Genomic DNA, 24791 nt, shown 5'->3' with positions numbered 1-24791 from the left:
AAACCCTTTACAATAAAGATCTGTGAAGTTATTTGGATTTCTACAAATTATCTTTGAAAGACAGAGTCCTGAAAAAGGGAAGTTTCTTTTTTTGCAGTTTATATATATATATATATATATATATATATATATGTGTCACTCTCTTTGGTTCCTTCCCCAGGTGTCATTGTTTCTGTTTCATGTCTGTGCGTTGTTCATTCATTAAATGTATTCACTCCCTGAACTTGCTTCCTGACTCCCAGTGCACACGTTACAATATCAAGGATTCTGTGTGGAGGAATGGTCTGATCTGCCTGATCTACTCTCTAGAGAATTCTAACTTCAGTCAGGGAGGAATTCCAGTGTCACACAGCTGGTGGTCATAAGCCTGTCTTGTTCACACTTCACACACACTTATAGTCACTGCTGACATCTCTGGCCTTTGGCTTATGTTAGGATCCCTGTTTCACACTTCAAATACATCCATATGTCAGCCTGACAGACCTTACATGATTTAGATCTTACATGATTTCCTTGTATGAATATACAACAGGCATATCAAAAACAGGGTTCAAAAGCAATACTCTACATCCATCTCCTGGTCTTTATCAAAAGACTGCCTTTCATTAACAAATAACTTTTCTCGAAGACTTGTTCTCGATCTTCTCTATAGTGCCTGCTACTTCGGACTCCTGGAAGAATTCACTTGTGAGAAGTGAGCTAACCTCGCCACTGCCTAGCAACCACGTCTCCATGGACTCTGATGGAAGGCTTTGTAAGAGCCACAAGGCTAATTGCATGTATTGGAACAGTGTAAAGGGCCCTTTTATATAACCTATATGGTGCATTGCTTTTTTGAGTCTGATAGTTACAATTAGGAGGTAGGCCTGTGTGTGCTCTGCAGAGCTCACCATCTTGGTTTACTTTATCTGTAAGCTGAAGAGAGAGAGAGGGACACAGATAGAAACAGACAGGAGCGAGAGAGAGAAAGAAAGAAAAAAAAGAGAGAGCAAGAGAGAGAAAGGGAAAGAGAGAGAGCTGCAGCACATTAAAAAACTAAAGCAAGGCATTGGCTCCAAGGCATTAAGTCATACAGACATTTATGACTGAGTGAAAAACTGCCCATCACAATAAACAAGCTCCACTGAAGCTTCCCCGAGCTGAACTTGACGGCAATAAATAACCCTGGAAGCATCCAGAAATCAAAGAGGAATTGTATAATGCACAATTGAAATGTCCTCAGAACTAGATCAGACTTCATTCACTTGCAGGATTGCCGTTGGAGGCAATTTCTTCCCCTCTTAGTGCATTTTACGGCATAATCTCACCGTTGGTGTATTCATTAGTCGAATGACATTGCAAAACGTTTGGTGTGTTTACCGATTAATCTAGGAACCAAAGGGAATGAAACGGGGAGGGACCTACCTGCATTTGTCTAATAGAAAGGTTTTGTTGCAAAACTTTGTCTGTTTGGAGTAAACGGTTTCTGTTGCAAAACGTTTTGGCGAAAGAACAAAAGTTTTGCAATGGAATCCGACTAATGAATACACCCCAGTTCTCTTCCTTCATCCTCTGTTTTGAACAGAAGTCAATTGCTCCCTTATTATCTTGCAACCCTGCCACATCCGTCCTCTACACCTCAAATTGACTTACTAACGCCTGGCTAATTCTGTGCTGAAGGCCATACTGTAGAGGTAGGGGTTCTGTCATAGTGTACTGTGTGGAAAATATATGGGTATGTCCATTCAGGTCTGTCCTGTAACATGGCTCATTAAACCCAGTGACAGCGTCCTGAAGCACTGCTGCTGGGCTGGCCCCTGCTACCAGGTGCCCCTGAGACCAACCAAACACTGGGACATTATGAGCTCATTTATTCCTGTGACAAAAATGCAAAGAAAGACCTAAAACATTGAAATTGACTTGGATAAACTCAACTTGACAAAGGCAGACAAAGGGTTGGACAGTGTGAGGAGACGACAGAGTGCCAAAAATGTAACCTATGACATGACGGTAAAGAAAACGCTGACCCATTTCATGGATGAAACAAGGCCTGCTAGACAAACCAACAGCTGTAAGAACAGTCAGTGGGTGTGAGGAAAAAGAGGATGGTGTGAAATCATAGCATTGTTGGGGTGTTCCACAGGGATGTGTACTTACACCCTGTTCTTTCTGGAGGCCTTTCTGGAGGTCTTGGTGGTGGAGGGGATGAGCTGGCAGAGTTCTGGCAGGGCGTCTGCCAGCGGCCTCATGTCACCCACAACGGGCATGGCCGCCCTCTTAGCCTGGGCCACTTGTTGCTCCTTGGCCAGCTTGATGGAGCTGATCTCTAAATATCACACAAAAAAAGCATTTCAATCAAATAAAACTGTAAATTGCCACATGCGCCAAATACAACAAGTGTAGACCTTACCGTGAAATGCTTACTTACAAGCCCTTAACCAACAGTGCAGTTCAAGAAGAGTTAACAAAATATTTACTAAAGTAAAAAAAAGTATAAAAAAATTATAGAAAGTAACACAATAATGAGGCTATATACAGTGGGTACCTGTACCGAGTCAGTGTGCAGGGGTACAGGTTAGTTGAGGTAATTTGTACATGTAGGTAGGGGTGAAGTGACTATGCACAGATAATAAACAGTGAGTAGCAGCAGTGTACAAAACAAATGGGGGGGGGGTCAATGTAATAGTCCGGTGGCCATTTGATTAATTGTTCAGCAGTCTTATGGTTTGGGGGTAGAAGCTGTTGAGGAGCCTTTTGGTCCTAGACTTGGCGCTCTGGTGCCGCTTGCCGTGTGGTAGCAGAGAAAACAGTCTTTGACTTGGGTGACTGGAGTCTCTGACAATTTTATGGTCTTTCCTCTGACACCGCCTATTATATAAGTCCTGGATGGCAGGAAGCTTGGCCCCAGTGATGTACTGGGCCTTACTCACTACCCTCTGTAGCACCTTATGGTCGGTCGGATACCATTCCAGGCAGTGATTCAACTGGTCAGGATGCTCTCGATGGTGCAGCTGTAGAACATTGAGGATTTGGGGACCCATGCCAAATCTTTTCAGTCTCCTGCGGGACACCAAGGAACTTGAAACTCTCGACCCGCTCCACTACAGCCCCGTTGATTTTAAAGGGGGCCAGTTTGGCCCACTTTCTCCTGTAGTCCACGATCAGCTCCTTTGTCTTGCTCACATTGAGGGAGAGGTTGTTGTCCTGGCACCACACTGCTAGTTCCCTGACCTCCTCCCTATAGCCTGTTTCATCGTCATCTGTGGATCTGTTGGGGCGGTCTTTGAATTTTAGTGGGTCTAGGGTGTCTGGGAGGATGCTGTTGATGGGAGCCATGACCAGCCTTTCAAAGCACTTCATGGCTACCGATGTGAGTGCTACGGGGCGATAATCATTTAGGCATGTTACCTTCGCTTCCTTGGGCACAGGGGCTATAGTGGTCTGCTTGAAACACGTAGGTATTACAGACTCAGTCAGGAAGAGGTTGAAAATGTCAGTGAAGACACATGCCAGTTAGTCCGCGCATGCTTTGAGTACACGTCCTGGTAATCCATCTGAATGTTGATCTGTTTAAAGGTCTTGCTCACATCGGCTACCGAGAGCATTATCACACAATCATCCAGAACAGCTGGTGCTCTCATGCATGCTTCAGTGTTGCTTGTCTCGAAGCGTGCAGAAAAGGCATTTAGCTCGTCTGGTAGGCTCGCGTCACTGGGCAGCTTGCGCCTGGGTTTCCCTTTGTAGTCCATAATAGTTTTCAACCACTGCCACATCCGACGAGCATCAGAGCCGGTGTAGTAGGATTCAATCTTAATCCTGTATTGACGCTTTTCTTGTTTGATGGTTCAGGAAGGTTACAATGTTTCCATCATGGCACAAGCAGCAGAGACTTACTGCATGTCAAAGATGTGCCTCCACAACAATCAGTAGCCTTACCAAGATTACCTATAACCCTTTATAGAGTGGCATTTATACACTACATGAGCAAAAGTATGTGGACACCTACTTGTCGAACATCTCATTCCAAAATCATGGGCATTATATGGGGTTGGTCCCTCATTGCTGCTATAACAGCCTCCACTCCTCTGGGAAGGCTTTCCACTAGATGTTGGAACATTGCTGTGGGGACCATTTATCACAAGGGCATTAGAGAGGTCGGGGCACTGAGGTTGGACAATTAGGCCTGGCTCGCAGTCAGAGTTAGCGTTCTCCTGGCATCCGCCAAACCTAGATTCGTCTGTCGGACTGGCAGATGGTGAAGCGTGATTCATCACTAAAGAGAACGCGTTTCTACTGCTCCAGAGTCCAATGGCAGTGAGATTTACACCACTCCAGCTGACGCTTGGCATTACACATGGTGATCTTGGGCTTGTATGCGGCTGCTCGGATGGAAACCCATTTGATGAACCTCCCGATGAAAAGTTATTGAGTGGACGTTGCTTCTAGAGGCAGTTTGGAACTTGTTGCTCCCAGATGTTTCCACTTCACAAGAATAGCATTTACAGTTGACCGGGGCAATCCAAGCAGGGCAGAAATTTGATGAACTGACTTGTTGGAAAGGTGGCATCCTATGACGGTGCCAAGTTGAAAGTCACTGAGCTCTTCAGTAAGGCTATTCTACTGCAAATGTTTGTCTATGGAGATTGCATGGCTGTGTGCTCGATTTTATACACCGGTCAGCAACAGGTTTGGCTGAAATAGCCGAATCCACTAATTTGAAGGGGTGTCCATATACTTTTGTATACACTATATAGTGTATGAGGAGAATCTCTTTCTCTTGAGATTTAAAACATATGGTTAAAAGCATTGTGGTTTGGGCCTTTTGACTTTCATCATAGAGTGGTGTTGATCCCATCCATTTCAGCCATGAGTTATGATGACTATGAGCCATTGGTTTCTTATGTGCAGACTTGCCCATGTAAATTGACTGTGACCATATCAGCGGCGAAACACTAAACCCTACATCACCACAGACTTTGATCAGAGCCAGGGAGGAATATTCAAACCAGATGACATCGGTACAGACGTACAGTTCGTGAACAGGTGAAAATTGAGGTGCATTAAACTTCATGGCTTTAAGTATAAATTCTGACTTTGGTGGATACAATCAGATCATAGACAGGGCGTGTTGAAGGTATTAAAATGTCTGCTGAAAAATTACTCACCGTTCATGTCATTTAGGCTAGTCCTTAGGCTATTTCCAGATTGTGTAGAACTGTAGCTAGATACTCGCGCAATGCGGCTTTGATTGAATTGCCACCTCCGTCTCTTATTTAGGCTAAATGAAGGAACACATGGGGCATTAAGTCACCTCTGTGGAATATACAGTAAGAATAATAACCCTCATTCGTCAACACATATTTTGCACATCCTCATCAGTACAGATCCAGAGGACCCCCACGCTGCAGATACAGACAGCCCTGCCTTTTCCTGGAATACAGTTGGTCTACGACAGAAAAGCAATTATCCGATTTTTTTTCTTTCTTTCTCCTTGTTAATTCCCTGAAAACTGCAGAGGTCTGAGGCTCACAGCCTGTCTCTAATTTCAGACGGAGTCAAAAGAACCATTAGAGCCTAATGATATGCACAGAGGAGACATCTTGTGTTACACAGAGAATTGATTGGATCAGCAGATTGGGTTACTAAGTGATCACAATTCTAGAAAAGTAGGTGGTGGTGTTAAAAGCGCAATCTGGGATCTGGGAATCTGTTCAATGGTCATTTCAGAGGGCTGCTGATTTGCTGGCTAACAAATGCCAGACTGTAGCTTTAAAAGGGGTTGTAATTACATAGACACAGCTAGCTCTGTCGCGGGCTGGCGCGGCGCAGAAACCTCAGCAGAGATCAGTGGGGATGGAGCTCCTCATCGCACCAACCTAATGCTGTTATGTCCTGAAGGTATCTATATCTTGCCTTTCAAACATTTGCTTTTTAAACACAAAAAGGCATAATCCTACATTTTATAAATTCAAACTTTTGGGAGAGAGCACCAATGTCAGGATTAAGGAGTGTCGAAAGGTAAAAACGTGAAGGTTGAAATTGTCAAATACTCCAGCCACCCAAATCATAGACCGTTCTCCACAGCAAGCGGAACCGATGCACCATGTCTGGAACAAAAAGTACCCTGAACAGAGTCTATCCCCCAAGCTATAAGACAGCTAAATAGTTAGTTAAATAGTTAACCAATTGCTACCCGGAATATCTGCATTGACCCTTTTTGCACTAACCACTTTTGACTCATCACATAAGCTGCTGTTGCTGTTTATTATCTATCCTGTTACCTAGTCACTTTAGCCTTACTTATATGTACATATCTACCTCAATGACCTCGTACCCCTGCACATTGACTCTGTACTGGAACCCTGTGTATATAGCAAAGTTATTGTTACTCATTGTGTATTCATTTTTTGAGTTATTATTTTTCTATTTATTCCTTGTGTGTTATTTTATTTCAATTTCTTATGCTATTTCTATTTGTATTTTGCATTGTAGGGAAGGGCCCAGAAGTAGTCATTTCACTGTTAGTCTACACCCGTTGTTTACGAAGCATGTGACATTACATTTGATTTGTTGCGGAGTCCCCTGCCTGTGAGTCTTATCACTTAATGAAGCTCACTCCACCCAGGCCCAAACAGTGCCAGAGATCAAGGGGTCGTGAACTGGCTCCCCAATCTCCTATTGACCTTTGTGACCAGGCCACTGGTTGCTAGGGTCTGGTGGTTGCTAGGGAACCGGACACAGTCCTCTTGCCTGCCCAGAGCCTACTCAGTCTCTCTTCAAGTGGACATGTGTGATGGTGTGTGGGCAGAAGTGAGTACCACTATTCGGCCCATATTATTATTGCTCTTGTATCTGCTTAACCATTCATTATCATGATATGTCTATTATGTACAGTGTATTCATTCATCATCTCTCTTTGTACAGAACCGCATTAGTCACATGTGTTCCTGCCAATAAAGTTCCCGATAATGTGTAACTCTTTGAGCGGGGGGCCTTACTCCTGCTGACAAGGGAAAGGTGTCAGTGGGTCACAGACCAGTCAAATAGGAGTTTCTCCCTCAAAGAAACAGTACGAGTCAGATCTATGTTACGTTATGATAATACTCACTGTTAAGCCACCTGTCTCGCCTCTCCTTCATCTTCTCTTTCTTCATCTGCTGCTTCTTCTCCTCAGGGGCTGTGAACAGACAGAGAGTGAGTGAGTGAGCATTCACAATGTTACACTGGTACTTCACACATTCAGCAGAGAAAACATACATTGTGGGTACCCTCGTGGGTATGTGAAGAGGTCATCATCAACAATAGAAAATAACATTCAAAGCAATTCATCAACGATAAAAGGAAGAGTGGCGACTTTTTAAAATGCTTTGGAAATTGAAATGTGCCAGATCTTTTTCCACAAGATAAATGGAACCAGTAAAATGTTCCCGTTGCCAAATAAATAATTCACAGTTGAATAGAATTATAATAACAGATTTGAGTTTGGGGTATAAAAATGGAAATCTCCCAGCGAGAGCTTGATTTGACAGGAAAAATAAAAGCCTGTAAAATGTCATTAAAACAAACCACGGCTGAAAAACTTCAAGCCCAAAGGGAGAAAGTAATCACAGTATTGTTGTGTGCGCCTCAGAAGAAGATATGACTAGATCAGGACATGTGGCTTGTCTTTCCTGGTTCAAAGGCATGGAGAATGGGGAGAGATACCGTCGGAAGGAGGGGGTTGAGAACAGAAAACACTACCTACTATATCTATCTAGTTTTCCCCTCTTTAGAAAAACATCCTGTCCTGGGATGGAATGTTTTCAGTAATTGGCACAACCACGTTGAGGCCCCCTGTGGATAGGGTGGCCCCAGTGGTGTGTGTGAGCATTTGTTCCCATCTCTGCCCTTCCTGACAAAGAAAGCGCTATCACTGACACTGGACGATAGGAGCAGAGGTTATCACACAGACAGTTGCTTCCTGTAGCGCAATGACAATAACAGATGCTGGGCAGTCTGAATATTGTCACTGTCTACCATCACTGGGGTGTCTAGTGGAAAACGGACACATTTTAGAGAGAGAAAATGAGATGGAGTTGGTAAAGAAAAGCAAATCACTAATTTAAACTACAGTACAACGGTTGAATTGTTTTGAACACAAAACATGAGCTTGATATCTGACAGGGCAGGTGACAGTATTTTGTGGTGTGTTAAAAAAAAAAAAAGTTAAATCCATCCCTGTGATTTCACGCACTGTTGACGAAATAGAGAGAAACAGGATCGATGCGCTGCTCCATGACTTCGGGAAAATGAAGTGTCCGTGTTGCAGCCTGGCCCTAAACAGTTGAAGTCGGAAGTTCACATACACTTAGGTTGGAGTCATTAAAACTCGTTTTTCAACCACTCCACAAATTTCGTGTTAACAAACTATAGTTTTGGCAAGTCGGTTAGAACATCTACTTTGTGCATGACACAAATCATTTTTCCAACAATTGTTTTACAGACAGATTATTTCATGTATAATACACTGTATCACAATTCAAGTGGGTCAGAACTTTACATACACTAAGTTGACTGTGCCTTTAAACAGCTTGGAAAATTCCAGAAAATGATGTCATGACTTTAGAAGCTTCTGATAGGCTAATTGACATAATTTGAGTCAATTGGAGGTGTACCTGCAGATGTATTTCAATGCCTATCTTCAAACTCAGTGCCTCTTTGCTTGACATCATGGGAAAATCAAAAGAAATCAGCCAAGACCTCAGAAAAAAGATTGTGCACCTCCACAAGTCTGGTTCATCCTTGGGAGCAATTTACAAATGCCTGAAGGTACCACGTTCATCTGTACAAACAATAGTACGCAAGTATAAACACCATGGGACCACGCAGCCGTCATACCGCTCAGGAAGGAGACGCGTTCTGTCTCCTAGAGATTAACGTACTTTGGTGCGAAAAGTGCAAATCAATCCCAGAACAGCAGCAAAGGACCTTGTGAAGATGCTGTAGGAAACATGTACAAAAGTATCTATATCCACAGTAAAACGAGTCCTATATCGACATAACCTTAAGGTCGCTCAGCAAGGAAGAAGCCACTGCTCCAAAACCGCCATAAAAAGATAGACTACGGTTTGCAACTGCACATGGGGACAAAGATCGTACTTTTTGGAGAAATGTCCTCTGGTCTGATGAAACAAAAATAGAACTGCTTGGCCATAATGACCATCGTAATGTTTGGAGGAAAAAGGGGGAGGCTTGCAAGCCCGAAGAACACCATCCCAACCGTGAAGCACAGGGGTGGCAGCATCATGTTGTGGGGGTGCTTTGCTGCAGGAGGGACTGCTGCACTTCACAAAATAGATGGCATCATGAGGGAAGAAAATTATGTGGATATATTGAAGCAACATCTCAAGACATCAGTCAGGAAGTTAAAGCTTGGTCACAAATGGGTCTTCTAAATGGACAATGACCCCAAGCATACTTCCAAACACGCGTCAAAATGGCTTAAGGACAACAAAGTCAAGGTATTGGAGTGGCCATCACAAAGCGCTAACCTCAATCCTATAGAAAAGTTGTGGGCAGAACTGAAAAAGCGTGTGCGAGCAAGGAGGCCTACAAACCTGACTCAGTTACACCAGCTCTGTCGGGAGGAATGGGCCAAAATTCACCCAACTTATTGTGGGAAGCTTGTGGAAGACTCCCCGAAACATTTGACCCAAGTTAAACAATTTAAAGGCAATGCTACCAAATACTAATTGAGTGTATGTAAACTTCTGACCAACTGGGAATGTGATGAAAGAAATGAAAGATAAAAAAAATAATTATACTATTATTCTGAAATGTCACATTCTTAAAATAAAAGTGGTGATCCTAACTGACCTAAGACAGGGACTTTTTACTAGGATTAAATATCAGGAATTGTGAAAAACTGAGTTTAAATGCATTTGGCTAAGGTGTATGTAAACTTCCGACTTCAACTGTATATAGCTAGTAGACCCTACTGATGGAATTGGCTTTGTAATTAGCAATGCCGAAGTCCTTGACCGACATGTCGGAGAGAACGGTAAAGTGGAACTCAATGGGACCCAAATGCTACACGCCACAGCATCTCTAGTAGGGACCTTTCTTACTCATGTCAACACACAGTGCCACAATGTATTTTCTCTGAAAAGGCTACATTGTAACCTGGGATCTAATTTTAAGAGCTTCCTACAGCACTTTTGTGGTTGCCTATTCAGCGATAATAACTTATTCCTGTCAAACTGAACAAGGAGATTCGTTTAGTTTGATAGATGTTGTTTTAGTCTGCCAATGACAATAACCACGATGATGGATCAATAACTAGGTCTATTCATCCAGACCTTTTCAGATGAATTACATCATCATCATTACCATGACATTGTAGATGTAGTATCTATCATTAGTGTTCAATTAGAAACGTCCAATCATTGAAAGGCAGCTTGAGGTTACAGCACTGTGCAGAGCAGAGACACAGAGCCTAGAGATGTTGCTTAATGGGGCACCACTCCCTTCACCTCCCAGATCAATAGCCTCTCATTTAAAAGACGCAGATGAGCTTCTGTTAAATGTTGGATATAGCCTACAGACAGGTGGTCCGAGGCAGTGACATGGGTTTTCCACCCCGCCTCTGTTTTTGTAAAACGCTGAGGGATGGGCCTGGAGAAATGCAACCACTCTCCAATTCATAGACAGAGCTAGGGATGCAAGGCCTGACCGTCCATGATTATTTTTCTTGGTTTGTTTTAAACATGTTTTGAGGCAATCCAGTGTTTGTTTACATTTACATTCTTTACAAACATTGGAGTAAACAAGCTTATATTTTGGGGTATGATAGTTGAACTAAGCTCACGAGGCATGCATAAGTTGTATTCTTCAAAGGGTATGTCATTAGTTATATTAAGTCCAAAAACGGAAGTAGCAATTAAGGATTCTAGCTTTAAGGTACCTCCAGTTGAAATGTAAGCTTTGAAAACACAGTCCTCGCGTTGCATTTCAAAAACAGATATTTAGTACAACAGACAGACATTAAAAACACATGGGAATGTGTGTGTGTATGTGCTGGAATTGGCCTTGGGGTCCTAATCACTGTACTGGGTTGAGTGTAGCTACTACGCTACTGGCCGTGACCCCACTCTCAGAGGGTGTCTCAGCAGGAGGTCAGATACACAAAATAATAATAATTATGTCTAATTCACACACGCGTATAACACACACCTTTACATGTGTGAAATAGGACATGTAAGAACCCACCTAATTACTATTAATCATCTGTACTGTGCCTGTCCATCTCTGAATCTAGCTGCCTTGTAGAATTTATTTGAATAGGTACTGTAATGTGTTAGAAATTGATATGGCTTATCAAGAAAAGTGAGGAGGAAAGAACTATTTCCAATCATGTTATGATAATACAATACAGTGCCCACACTGTAAAGGCAAATCAATTCTTCAGCCTACATTTGTTGGGGGAATGACTCTCCACTAATGATAGCAGGAAGGAAAAAACTAAAAGGAGAGGAGTGGGCAGCTCGGTTGGCAGGGAGAGCTGGCAGGGATGTCCGGGTTGTGTGCTGGTAGCTTATATCATTCTGTGGCAATGAAACTGTCAGTGTGGGACAGTGGGAGTGAGTCACATGTGAGAGAATTCATAGTGCTTGTTTATCATTCCCCTGCCACCTCCTCGCCTATCCACTGCCATTAAAAACATCCTACAGCTTCTCTCTTTATGCAAAACAGACATTATGGTATGGACCAGGGTTGATGTCAATTTCATTTCCAGTAAAGCAAATTCAGATCACACATTCTTTTCATCGAAACGCACTGGGAAAAATTTGAATTGGGGTTTCAGCGTACTTCCTGAATTGAAATGGAACCCAACACGGGTATGGACTGTCCCAATAATACCTTTCACAATAGTATTTAACATTGAAATTATGCCAAGGGGAATGATTCACTTTGACAAATAATCTACATTGAGGTAAATGTCCTCCATATCTGAGTCATGCTCTCGCTAACATGGTTAAAAGTGCTCATGCTGGGCGAGTGTGCTGCTGCATTGGCCTGCTTTCCACTTTGTCCTGCTGTCCTCCTGCTGCCCCAGCCACAAGGTTGAAAGGTTAAAGAGCAGTCAGCCAACAAATATACTGCTCAAAAAAATAAAGGGCACACTTAAACAACACAATGTAACTCCAAGTCAATCACACTTCTGTGAAATCAAACTGTCCACTTAGGAAGCAACACTGATTGACAATACATTTCACATGCTGTTGTGCAAATGGAATAGACAACAGGTGGAAATTATAGGCAATTAGCAAGACACCCCCAATAAAGGAGTGGTTCTGCAGGTGGTAACCACAGACCACTTCTCAGTTCCTATACTTCCTGGCTGATGTTTTGGTCACTTTTGAATGCTGGCGGTGCTTTCACTCTAGTGGTAGCATGAGACGGAGTCTACAACCCACACAAGTGGCTCAGGTAGTGCAGCTCATCCTGGATGGCACATCAATGCGAGCTGTGGCAAGAAGGTTTGCTGTGTCTGTCAGCGTAGTGTCCAGAGCATGGAGGCGCTACCAGGAGACAGGCCAGTACATCAGGAGACGTGGAGGAGGCCGTAGGAGGGCAACAACCCAGCAGCAGGACCGCTACCTCCGCCTTTGTGCAAGGAGGAGCAGGAGGAGCACTGCCAGAGCACTGAAAATTATCCTCCAGCAGGCCACAAATGTGCATGTGTCTGCTCAAACGGTCAGAAACAGACTCTATGAGGGTGGTATGAGGGTCCGACGTCCACAGGTGGGGGTTGTGCTTACAGCCCAACACCGTGCAGGACGTTTGGCATTTGCCAGAGAACACCAAGATTGGAAAATTCGCCACTGGCGCCCTGTGCTCTTCACAGATGAAAGCAGGTTCACACTGAGCACATGTGACAGACGTGACAGAGTCTCGAGACGCCGTGGAGAACGTTCTGCTGCCTGCAACATCCTCCAGCATGACCGGTTTGGCGCTGGGTCAGTCATGGTGTGGGGTGGCATTTCTTTGGGGAGCCGCACAGCCCTCCATGTGCTCGCCAGAGGTAGCCTGACTGCCATTAGGTACCGAGATGAGATCCTCAGACCCCTTGTGAGACCATATGTTGGTGCGGTTGGCCCTGGGTTCCTCCTAATGCAAGACAATGCTAGACCTCATGTGGCTGGAGTGTGTCAGCAGTTCCTGCAAGAGGAAAGCATTGATGCTATGGACTGGCCCGCCCGTTCCCCAGACCTGAATCCAATTGAGCACATCTGGGACATCATGTCTCGCTCCATCCACCAACGCCACGTTGCACCACAGACTGTCCAGGAGTTGGCGGATGCTTTAGTCCAGGTCTGGGAGGAGATCCCTCAGGAGACCATCCGCCACCTCTTCAGGAGCATGCCCAGGCGTTGTAGGGAGGTCATACAGGCACGTGGAGGCCACACACACTACTGAGCCTCATTTTGACTTGTTTTAAGGACATTACATCAAAGTTGGATCGGCCTGTAGTGTGGTTTTCCACTTTAATTTTGAGTGTGACTCCAAATCCAGACCTCCATGGGTTGATAAATTGGATTTCCATTGATTATTTTTGTGTGATTTTGTTGTCAGCACATTCAACTATGTAAAGAAAAAAGTATTTAATAAGATTATTTCATTCATTCAGATCTAGGATGTGTTATTTTAGTGTTCCCTTTATTTTTTTGAGCAGTGTAGAATTCTAGTCATTTCAACAACCACGGCACGGTTGATGAGCAATATGGATAAAACCATTGGGCCTGGCAGGCAACAGATATTTTACCCTGCTCTCATTGCTTCTTTACCCGGGAAGCAAATACTGAAGGATCCCGACCAGAGCTCATCCTTAGGATAACAGCAGCAACTAGTTCACAAAGAGATCGGAGTTGTGTACTACGAATCTAGATTTAGGAGTTAGAGAGCTAACTCTGGTCAACTCTTGAGTTCAACTCGGGATAGCCTAACCAGATACATGAAAGTGGGTCACCTTTAAGCCAGGTACATTTCTATGGCAACGAATCCTTCAGAACTAACCGGCTGTGGGTAAGGCTAACTCCACTTACCCTGAATGAAGTGTTTGAGCCGTGAGTTGAGGACCAATCAAATTAGATTCCCTCTCGCTAAGAGCGCATCATCATCATCCCTTCAAGACGTGGATGTCGATTAAGGCAGGCCCCCGCACCTCTCTGATTCAGAGGGGTTGGGTTATATGCGGAAGACACATTTCAGTTGAAGGCATTCAGTTGTACAACTGACTAGTTATCCCCCTTTCCCTTTAATTCATAAGACTGATTAAATATGTTCTTATATGTAAAAAAAAAAAAAAAAAAAGACATTTTCAAATACATGACACATTTAGTAAATCGAGGATGAATTTGAAACTTCACGCATGGTAAAATTTTCGTATGACTTAATAAAAATTGCTTAAATCAATAGGAGTGGGGGAAAAGGGACTCGTGCATTGACAAGCACACCAAAGCACTTCTAAAAGGCCATTTCATACTAAAGCTCTTATCCAGAGTGACTTACAGGAGCAATTAGGGTTAAGTGCCTTGCTCAAGGGCACACCGGCATATTTTTCACCTAGTCGGCTCGGGAATTCGAACCAGCAACATTTCGGTTACTGGGCCTGCCAACCTATATTCCACACTGTAGTATCCCTTGATCATGTGTAGTACTTAATATATAATTTTGTAGTATACTATACACTGTAGTATCAATCGAATCCGTAATACTTACTATAGAATTGGGTAGTATAGTAACTACCACAGTATTATCCACAAAAAACTGTAGTAAATACTACAGTAATTTCTGCAAAAACACAACCCTTTCTTAACTATAGTAATACAAACGCAGTATTTACTTTGCATATACCCCACCTATTCCCCTCCCCAATGTGTGGCACCATGAGTGAGAAACCTACATGCCAAGTATAGACCATGTGTTGTGTTCTCTACAGGTTATAGAAGAGCAGAAGCTATGAACTATCCATTCAGACTCGTCCTACCTACTTATAGTAGAGGTCGACCGATTATGATTTATTTATTTTTGCCAGCGCCGATACCGATTATTGGAGGACCACAAAAAGTCGATACCGATTAAATCGGCCGATTTTTTGTGATTACAACAATACTGAATGAACACTTATTTTAACTTAATATAATACATAAATACTATCAATTTAGCCTTAAATAAATAATGAAATATGTTCAATTTGGTTTAAATAATGCAAAAACAAAGTGTTTCTACTTTGGGTTGTGCCGTGGCGGAGATCTTTGTGGGCTATACTCGGCCTTGTCTCAGGATGGTAAGTTGGTGGTTGAAGAGATTCCTCTAGTGGTGTGGGGGCTGTGCTTTGGCAAAGTGGGTGGGGTTATATCCTTCCTGTTTGGCCCTGTCCGGGGGTATCATCGGATGGGGCCACAGTGTCTCCTGACCCCTCCTGTCTCAGCCTCCAGTATTTATACTGCAGTAGTTTATGTGTCGGGGGGCTAGGGTCAGTTTGTTATATCTGGAGTATTTCTCCTGTCTTATCCGGGGTCCTTTGTAAATTTAAGTATGCTCTCTCTAATTCTCTCTTTCGCTCTCTCGGAGGACCTGAGCCCTAGGACCATGCCTCAGGACTACCTGACATGATGACTCCTTGCTGTCCCCAGTCCACCTGGCCGTGCTGCTGCTCCAGTTTCAACTCTTCTGCCTGCGGCTATGGAACCCTGACCTGTTCACCGGACGTGCTACCTGTCCCAGACCTGTTGTTTTCAACTCTCTAGAGACAGCAGGAGCGGTAGAGATACTCTCAATGATCGGCTATGAAAAGCCAACTGACATTTACTCCTGAGGTGCTGACTTGTTCCACCCTCGACAACTACTGTGATTATTATTATTTGACCATGCTGGACATTTATGAACATTTGAACTTCTTGGCCATGTTCTATTATAATCTCCACCCGGCACAGCCAGAAGAGGACTGGCCACCCCTCATAGCCTGGTTCCTCTGTAGGTTTCTTCCTAGGTTTTGGCCTTTCTAGGGAGTTTTTCCTAGCCACCGTGCTTCTACACCTGCATTGCTTGCTGTTTGGGGTTTTCGGCTGGGTTTCTGTCCAGCACTTTGAGATATCAGCTGATGTAAGAAGGGCCATATAAATACATTTGATTTGATGGAAAATAAAGTAAAAGTGCAATATGTGCCATGTAAAAAAGCTAACGTTTAAGTTCCTTGCTCAGAACATATGAAAGCTGGTGGTTCCTTTTAACATGAGTCTTCCATATTCCCAGGTAAGAAGTTTTAGGTTGTAGTTATTATAGGAATTATAGGACTATTTCTCTCTATGCCATTTGTATTTCATATACCTTTGACTATTGGATGTTCTTATAGGAACTTTAGTATTGCCAGTGTAACAGTATAGCTTCCGTCCCTCTCCTCGCTCCTACCTGGGCTCGAACCAGGAACACATCGACAACAGCCACCCTCGAAGCAGCATTACCCATGCAGAGCAAGGGGAACAACTACTCCAAGTCTCAGAGCGAGTGACGTTTGAAACGCTATTAGCGCGCACCCGGCTAACTAGCTAGCCATTTCACATAGGTTACACCAGCCTAATCTTGGGAGTTGATAGGCTTGAAGTCATAAACAGCACAATGCTTGAAGAATTGCGAAGGACTGCTGGCAAAACGCACGAAAGTGCTGTTTGAATGAATGCTTACGAGCCTGCTGGTGCCTACCACCGCTCAGTCAGACTGCTCCATCAAATCATAGACTTAATTATAATATAATAAACACACAGAAATACGAGCCTTTGGTCATTATTAATATGGTCGAATCCGGAAATTATCATCTCGAAAACAAAATGTTTATTTTTTCAGTGAAATACGGAACCGTTCCGTATTTTATCTAACGGGTGGCATCCATAAGTCTAAATATTCCTGTTACATTGCACAACCTTCAATGTTATGTTATAGTTACATAAAATTCTGGCAAATTAGTTCGTAACGAGCCAGGCGGCCCCAACGGTTGCATATACCCTGACTCTGTGTGCAATGAACGCAAGAGAACTGACAATTTCACCTAGTTAATATTGCCTGCTAACCTGGATTTCTTTTAGCTAAATATGCAGGTTTAAAAATATATACTTCTGTGTATTGATTTTAAGAAAGGCATTGATGTTTATGGTTAGGTACAGTCGTGCAACGATTGTGCTTTTTTCGCAAATGCGCTTTTGTTAAATTGGCTGTCTTTGTTAGGAAGAAATAGTCTTCACACAGTTTGCAACGAGCCAGGCGGCCCAAACTGCTGCATATACCCTGACTCTGTTGCAGAGGTAACACATTTTCCCTAGTTAAAATAAATTCATGTTAGCAGGCAATATTAACTAAATATGCAGGTTTAAAAATATATACTTGTGTATTGATTTTAAGAAAGACATTGATGTTTATGGTTAGGTACACGTTGGAGCAACGACAGTCCTTTTTCGCGAATGCACACCGCATCGATTATATGCAACGCAGGACAGGCTAGATAAACTAGTAATATCATCAACCATGTGTAGTTAACTAGTGATTATGATTGATTGATTGATTGTTTTTTATAAGTTAAGTTTAATGCTAGCTAGCAACTTACCTTGGCTTCTTACTGCATTTGCGTAACAGGCAGGCACCTCGTGGAGTGCAATGTAAATCAAATCAAATGTATTTATAAAGCCCTTCTTACATCAGCTGATATCTCAAAGTGCTGTACAGAAACCCAGCCTAAAACCCCAAACAGCAAGCAATGCATGTGAAAGAAGCACGGTGGCTAGGAAAAACTCCCTAGGAAAAACTCCTTAGAAAGGTCAAAAACCTAGGAAGAAACCTAGAGAGGAACCAGGCTATGAGGGGTGGCCAGTCCTCTTCTGGCTGTGCAGGGTGGATATTATAACAGAACATGGTCAAGATGTTAAAATGTTCATAAATGACCAGCATGGTCAAATAATAATAATCATAGTAGTTGTCGAGGGTGCAACAAGCACATCCGGTGAACAGGTCAGGGTTCCATAGCCGCAGGCAGAACAGTTGAAACTGGAGCAGCAGCACGGCCAGGTGGACTGGGGACAGCAAGGAGTCATCATGCCAGGTAGTCCTGAGGCATGGTCCTAGGGCTCAGGTCCTCCGAGAGAAAGACAGAAAGAGAGAAAGAGAGAATTAGAGAGAGCATATTTAAATTCACACAGGACACCGGATAAGACAAGAGAAATACTCCAGATGTAACAGACTGACCCTAGCCCCCCCCGACACATAAACTACTGCAGCATAAATACCGGAGGCTGAGACAGGAGGGATCAGAAGACACTGTGGCCCCATCCGATGATACCCCCGGACAGGGCCAAACAGGCAGGATATAACCCCACCCACCTTGCCAAAGCACAGCCCCCACACCACTAGAGGGATGTCTCCAACCACCAACTTACCGTCCTAAGACAAGGCCGAGTATAGCCCACAACGATCTCCGCCATGGCACAACCCAAGGGGGGGGCGCCAACCCAGACAGGAAGACCACGTCAGTGACTCAACCCACTCAAGTGACGCACCCCTCCCATGGACGGCATGGAAGAACACCAGTAAGCCAGTGACTCAGCCCCTGTAATAGGGTTAGAGGCAGAGAATCCCAGTGGAAAGAGGGGAACCGGCAAGGCAGAGACAGCAAGGGCGGTTCGTTGCTCCAGCCTTTCCGTTCACCTTCACACTCCTGGGCCAGACTATACTTAATCATAGGACCTACTGAAGAGATAAGTCTTCAGTAAAGACTTAAAGGTTGAGACTGAGTCTGCGTCTCTCACATTGGTAGGCAGACCATTCCATAAAAATGGAGCTCTATAGGAGAAAGCCCTACCTCCAGCCGTTTGCTTAGAAATTCTAGGGACAATTAGGAGGCCTGCGTCTTGTGACAGTAGCGTACGCGTAGGTATGTACGGCAGGACCAAATCGGAAAGATAGGTAGGAGCAAGCCCATGTAATGCTTTGTAAAGCAGGTGGTTTGAGCGTTGGACTAGTTAACCGTAAGGTTGCAAGATTGAATCCCCAAGCTGACAAGGTAAAAATCTGTCATTCTGCTCCTGAACAAGGCAGTTAACCCACCGTTCCTAGGCCGGCATTGAAAATAAGAATGGGTTCTTCACTGACTTGCCTAGTTAAAAAATATTATTAAAAAAATAGATATATTTAAATATAAAAAAATAAAACAAGTCGGTAAATCGGTGGCCAAAAATACCGATTACTGGTTGTTATGAAAACTTGAAAATCGGCCCTAATTAATCGGCCATTCCGATTAAATCGGTCGACCTCTAACTTATAGGTTATGAAAAACGTGCACGTTAGGTATTTGTCTAGTAGGTTTAGTCAAGGAGAAAGAAGTGGTGGCTACGTCAAAGATAAAACTAAAACACTATAGTAAATACTACAGTATTCACTGTAGTGTTTTGGGGACCGAAGACTAAAAACACTATAGGGATTACAATAATATATAAATGTAGTAATACTACAGTATTTATACCATAGTATACTATAGTATTTTTTCATGTGGGTAACTCTACCTAGCAAAATAGTTTTCATAAATTGATACTTTCGAGTCAAAGTATCGATACAATATCATCCAAAATAATATACACATGCGATATGTAACTGTATTGATTTTTTCCCCCATCACTATTACAGAAGACAAAGTGTGACACTGACTCCAACTAACCTCATATACTGTATATTTGCCATTTAGCAGATGCTTTTATCCCGTCTTAGTCAGGTTTGCATATATTTTCCATATGGGAGGCCCCAGTGGGAATGAAACCAACGATAATTGGCGGTCCAAGCGCCATGCTCTACCAACTGGGCCACACCCAACCTCAACCTAGATCTACTGAAGTTACTGAGTCCCTTCTCGCTGACAGGATGAGTTCACCAATTCCCAGCCACCCACACTGCTGTTGCTGCCATGGCGATAGACGAGTCAGGACAAGACCCAGCCCCCACATCACAAATTAGGGTCATTCTTAACCCCCGGGGTATATCACGGCAACTAATAAATCCTTGCCGAAAATCTCTAACCTTATATCGGAAACTGCTTCAATATCACAGAGTTTATCTCAAGCCAAAACATGGTGGCGTAAAATTAACCATCAAACCAAGCAAAAGTATTTTCATCTCTCTTTTTTAATTTCTACGTACATCTTCAGCCCACGCTCAGATACAGCTCTTCCAGCAGCAACACACACACACACCAACTTTCATCACAGGCCAGTTCCTTCCTGCCTGGTCCAATCTTTAATCTGCCACCGCAGTGTCGACAACAAATGTGTTGTCCTGCTGTAGGGGCCAGATAGGCATCTCTACTCCTGCTGCATCCCCATCCCTGACAGCCCTGGTCCTGGACTGCTGATGGGTGAAACCCAACCCGACCTGGGGCCGTTTGTGGTGGAGGAAGAGAGCCTTACTTACCACCTCCCTGGTCCTCCCTGTACCCCCAGAGAGGATTGGGTTCTCAGCACACAGTGAAATAGATAGCACCGATTAAATCGCAAGAAAGGCATTTCACTGTACTAGTGCACGTGACAAAAACGTGAAACTTGATTAGGCTTTATTATGAGTGATTGGGAGAATTCCATATTTCCTTTCCTGCTTGGGTTTGCCCCCGCTTAGCCTCTCTGCTTTCCCCCTTTTCTCTGGCATAATTGACAGGCAGCTCTCTGTTAGGTGGAGGAGAGGAGGGGTAGTGCCTTTGGGGAGCTGACAACAAGATAAAGAGGTGGTTTCACTGGGTCCCGGCTCAGATACTGATATCCCCTATTAAAAGTGCAAAGAGGGCTCTTTGTCAAAACAGAGGTGGTCACTGAATGATCAACTGCCGCATTCATCACACCGCGGTATGGCAGCAAGGAGTTCTGCTCTTTGAAACAGAGATTTTTCTGTTCAAGACGCACGTAACATATGGAAGCGAACAGGGCTCTACAGTGCAACAGTTTTACTCGCATATGAGCCTACCGTAATTTCTGGACTATTGAGCGCACCTGAATATAAGCCGCACCCACTGAATTTTTTTAAAAGTATTATTTTGAACATAAATAAGCCGCACATGTCTATAAGCCGCACATGTCTATAAGCCGCAGGTGCTTACCGTTACATTGAAACAAATGAACTTCACACAGGCTTTAACGAAACACAGCTTGTAACAAAAATAAATAGGCTTTAACGAAACACGGCTTGTAACAAAAAATAAAAAATTAGCAGTAAGCTTTAGTTGTCTTTTTGCACTGAGTCAATTCCTCACGGTGCTGTTTCCAACGTCTTATCATCGACTCATTAAGACCAAGCTCCCGTGCAGCAGCTCCATTTCCTTTTCCAACAGCCAGATCAATCGCCTTCAACTTGAAAGCTGCATCATATGCATTTCTCCGTGTCTTTGCCATGATGAGGGTGACAAAATGACTACCGTAATCAGAATGATGGGAAGTTTGAGAGCGCCCGATTTAATCTAAACAGTAAACAAAAAAGTTGTTTGACCTTAACCCGTTCGGAAATTTCATTGCTCTAATGAAAGCTTCATGCCGCCAAAAAACTGAGCACGTTACAGAATGTGTTTTTTTGAAAAAAAATAAATGTGAAAGCGGGAAAAATCCATATATTAGCTGCGTCATTGTTTATGCCGCGAGGTTCAAAGCCTGGGAAAAAAGTTGCGGCTTATAGTCCGGAAATTACGGTAAATATTTTGCTGTGCGACCTGGACCTGGCGACCTGAACGATTCATGCTTGCACCATTACTACAAAGAAAACAGCTTGCTGCCTTAAATATTTGTAATTGTGCTCCTAAATTGTTTAAATTAGGTGCACACACGCTCCTTGTAAAAAATAATTTGAACAATGTCAGCGTAGAGCCCTGGTGAAGACTATGAACTACTGAATAGGCCTAATAGAAAATCAACTGCAGAGACTGATAGTCAGGAGGATGGGAAATTATACATTTTTATCTAACCTTTATTTAATTAGGCAAAAGGACCGCACAAACATGCACACACAAAGTGCCAACGAATATGCCAAGCACAAACAGTAAGTGTGCATAATAATACTAATTAAATCAATCGAATTAAACGTGGCAGATAAGAGTTTATATCTGCTCGGATACAAGCCCCCAGGGGGACCTACAACAGGCAACAGATGAAAAGACATGACACACACACAGAATTTGCTTGCTTCTTTCTGCTCTGGCAGAGAGAACAGAGTATTTTATAATTAACAGCATAGCAAAGTAGAGTGGCTAGCTGGACAGATGCCCAACCAGAAACCAGAGGGCTTTAATCCCCGTGGGCAGAGACAGACACCGCCGAGGACAGGGTGTTCGCGAAGACAAACCAAAATAAATGTCATATTAATGTAGTAGAGTCAGTGAAAGTGAATTTGGGATCCTTCAGGTGAAATACCCCTATTAACACGACAACGTGACAGCGTTTAGCTGAAAGGATAAGCTGTAGGCTAAAATAATTGCTCTCTGTAACGCCGGGTCCCTTCCGTTCCCTCATTGTTAATGTGCAGGAGGAGGCAGTGCTTTAATCACAGCAGCTTTCACAGCTAGAAGAGCCGACAGCTCTCAATGTCTGTCTGCTTCGATGAGACGGGAAAAATCCAATTCATACCATTTCCGTGGACAGGAATTAAAAACAGCATTCTTATTAAACCCTTACTTATATCGCCTCAATTTTATTTTCCTACTAATGTAACTGTCAAATTAGATTTTGCATTCCAGAACCTAGTTACCATTTCACAAAGAGGCCAATATACAGACACTGTTTTGGGAAAACAAGAGCACACTGACAAACAATTCACCATGGCAACAGATGGAATAATGCATCTCATTGCCCTGTCCTTTTTATTTTTATCTCATACATTTGTCAGCAGCCAGGAAAGCACTTGCTTTAATTAGCTAGCCTAATCAATAGACACAGCTAAATATACCCGTCGTTATTAGATCACATCCAACGTATTAAACACCCTGTTCGTTTCGACGCAAGAAAAGGCTGAAGACTGAGTACTCGTTAGCGGTGTGTGTGCGCGTCTGCAAGCGAGTAAGAGAGAAAGAAGAGGAAAGAAACAGCAGAATGCAGAAACTGAAGCTATTTAAATCCTTGCTCACTAGCTACAGGGAACAGCCCGACACCATCTGCAGAGATTGAGCCAACCAGGGACCTGGCACCCCCTCCCACCATGCACTACAGACAAAAGCCTAAACAAGCAAGAGACAACAAGACATTGGAACAACCTTGATGAGAAATTCAAACAGTAAAAGTGGCACTCAAACAGTCTTTCTAACAAAGAGTCAGGGCAGACTACTACACGCTGTGTATCAACATCATCACTGCTACACTGTAATACACAAGGGACAGGAACACCTGATGCTTTCCCATGGGGCTGCAGCGAGGTACCCTACCAAGAGAACTACACCAGCCTCCTCTGTGCGTCAGTGGTGCCACGACTCATCTAGTCAGGGAGGAACACTGATGCAGGGGAGCTAGGCGACTGAACAGAACCTTGATTTCATGCATTAACTATTTATGCTGCAGAGAGGCTATAAATAGAACCAGTCCTCTGTTGTCTAACAAGGAAGACGGGCCTCTTGCTGCAGCTCTGCCACTGCAGCTGGAGTAGCTGCTCTGACTAACTTACATTGGGCTTAAGCTTATTCAAAAGAGCCTAGGTCTCAAGAGGGAAGAGGTTGGCGGGTGCATCGTTTCTTATCTATAGGTTACCATCCTACTTACTTTTCTTCATTACAAAATGTTATACCAATGCTAAGCAATATACTGCATAGACTGAGCTGTTGCGATCGTCACATCACAAGTCACTTGCTGTCGAGCGATTAATTTGTATTTTCTGCCCTCTTGTGGTAGGAGAGAATAGCATAGTGTGTACAGAAAAATACTACGTGCTGGTTGATGTTGCTGGAAATAAACACTGTCTCCAGGACGTTTGGGGGAGCTAAAACGTCACGAAAATGAAATGCATGTTATTGAGACATACAGAAAAGTACTCTCTTGCAGATTTCCACTGATTAAGTAGCTAAATATTTGGTTGACACTCAAAGTGTCTTTACCTTTCTTTGCAGGTGTAACAGTGTCATTGGATGGTTCTTCAAACTTCAGAGTTTGCACGAGGGCTTCAGGGCTGATTTGTGTGCCAGCAAAGATTCCACTTGGCAAGGAACTCAGTGGGGTCTGTTGGAAGAGAACATCCACATTGACACCCAACATAAATATATTGAGAAAAAAAAGACACACATCAAAGTAATTTCTCTATAGTGAGCTAGGTTGATCCCATGAACATGTATACATTATGATCCTAGCTAGCTAACGTTAACTGTTCTAACAATAGTTTTAGCTACAACGTTAGCTAAACCATCTAAAAGAGACGCAGTTGGCAAGCGAACGTTCAATTATGTGTTGATAAAATACCTTCGCGTTTTCATCCTTCTTTATGTGCAACTGTGCGTTGCTTGTCTTGTTTACATCGAAGATGAATGAACCACTTGGAATCGGTGCCTTTTCTAAATCTGTGGATCTTGCGCCACCGGACGATGGACTGTCAAGTTTAACCGCAGCCTGATGAAGCTTTTCGCGGACCCGCTTTATCTTTCCAACCATACTGCCTTTTCGTTACTGAGTTAAATAAAGATACAATCTGTCTCCGAAGCCACATTCATGCTCGAGCTAGCTAACAACGTGGAAAATCGTTTGACAACAAAATGTGCGTCTCTGTGATATGTGACCGGGGGAAACAAT

At 43.4% G+C, this 24791-nt stretch overlaps 1 protein-coding gene across 1 annotated transcript in view; it reads right to left on the bottom strand.

Moving 5' to 3' along the window:
• cu070 (CU070 protein) overlaps positions 1–24745 on the bottom strand; it is a 28479-nt gene extending 3734 nt beyond the window's left edge. Inside the window, exons 1-4 of the mRNA NM_001146569.1 lie at positions 24465–24745; positions 24107–24227; positions 7088–7156; positions 2137–2305 (exon numbers count right to left, since the gene is read on the bottom strand). Of these exons, the coding sequence (NP_001140041.1) occupies positions 2137–2305; positions 7088–7156; positions 24107–24227; positions 24465–24653 (548 nt within the window). The 5' untranslated portion in view covers positions 24654–24745. The remainder of the gene's footprint in view (positions 1–2136; positions 2306–7087; positions 7157–24106; positions 24228–24464) is intronic.
• Positions 24746–24791: the final 46 nt, after the last annotated feature.

This window comes from Salmo salar, chromosome ssa17 (assembly GCF_905237065.1).
Source record: "Salmo salar chromosome ssa17, Ssal_v3.1, whole genome shotgun sequence".
NCBI lineage: Eukaryota > Metazoa > Chordata > Actinopteri > Salmoniformes > Salmonidae > Salmo > Salmo salar.
The sequence above is the reverse complement of the archived record's forward strand: the minus strand, read 5'-3'. Positions and strand labels throughout refer to the sequence as shown.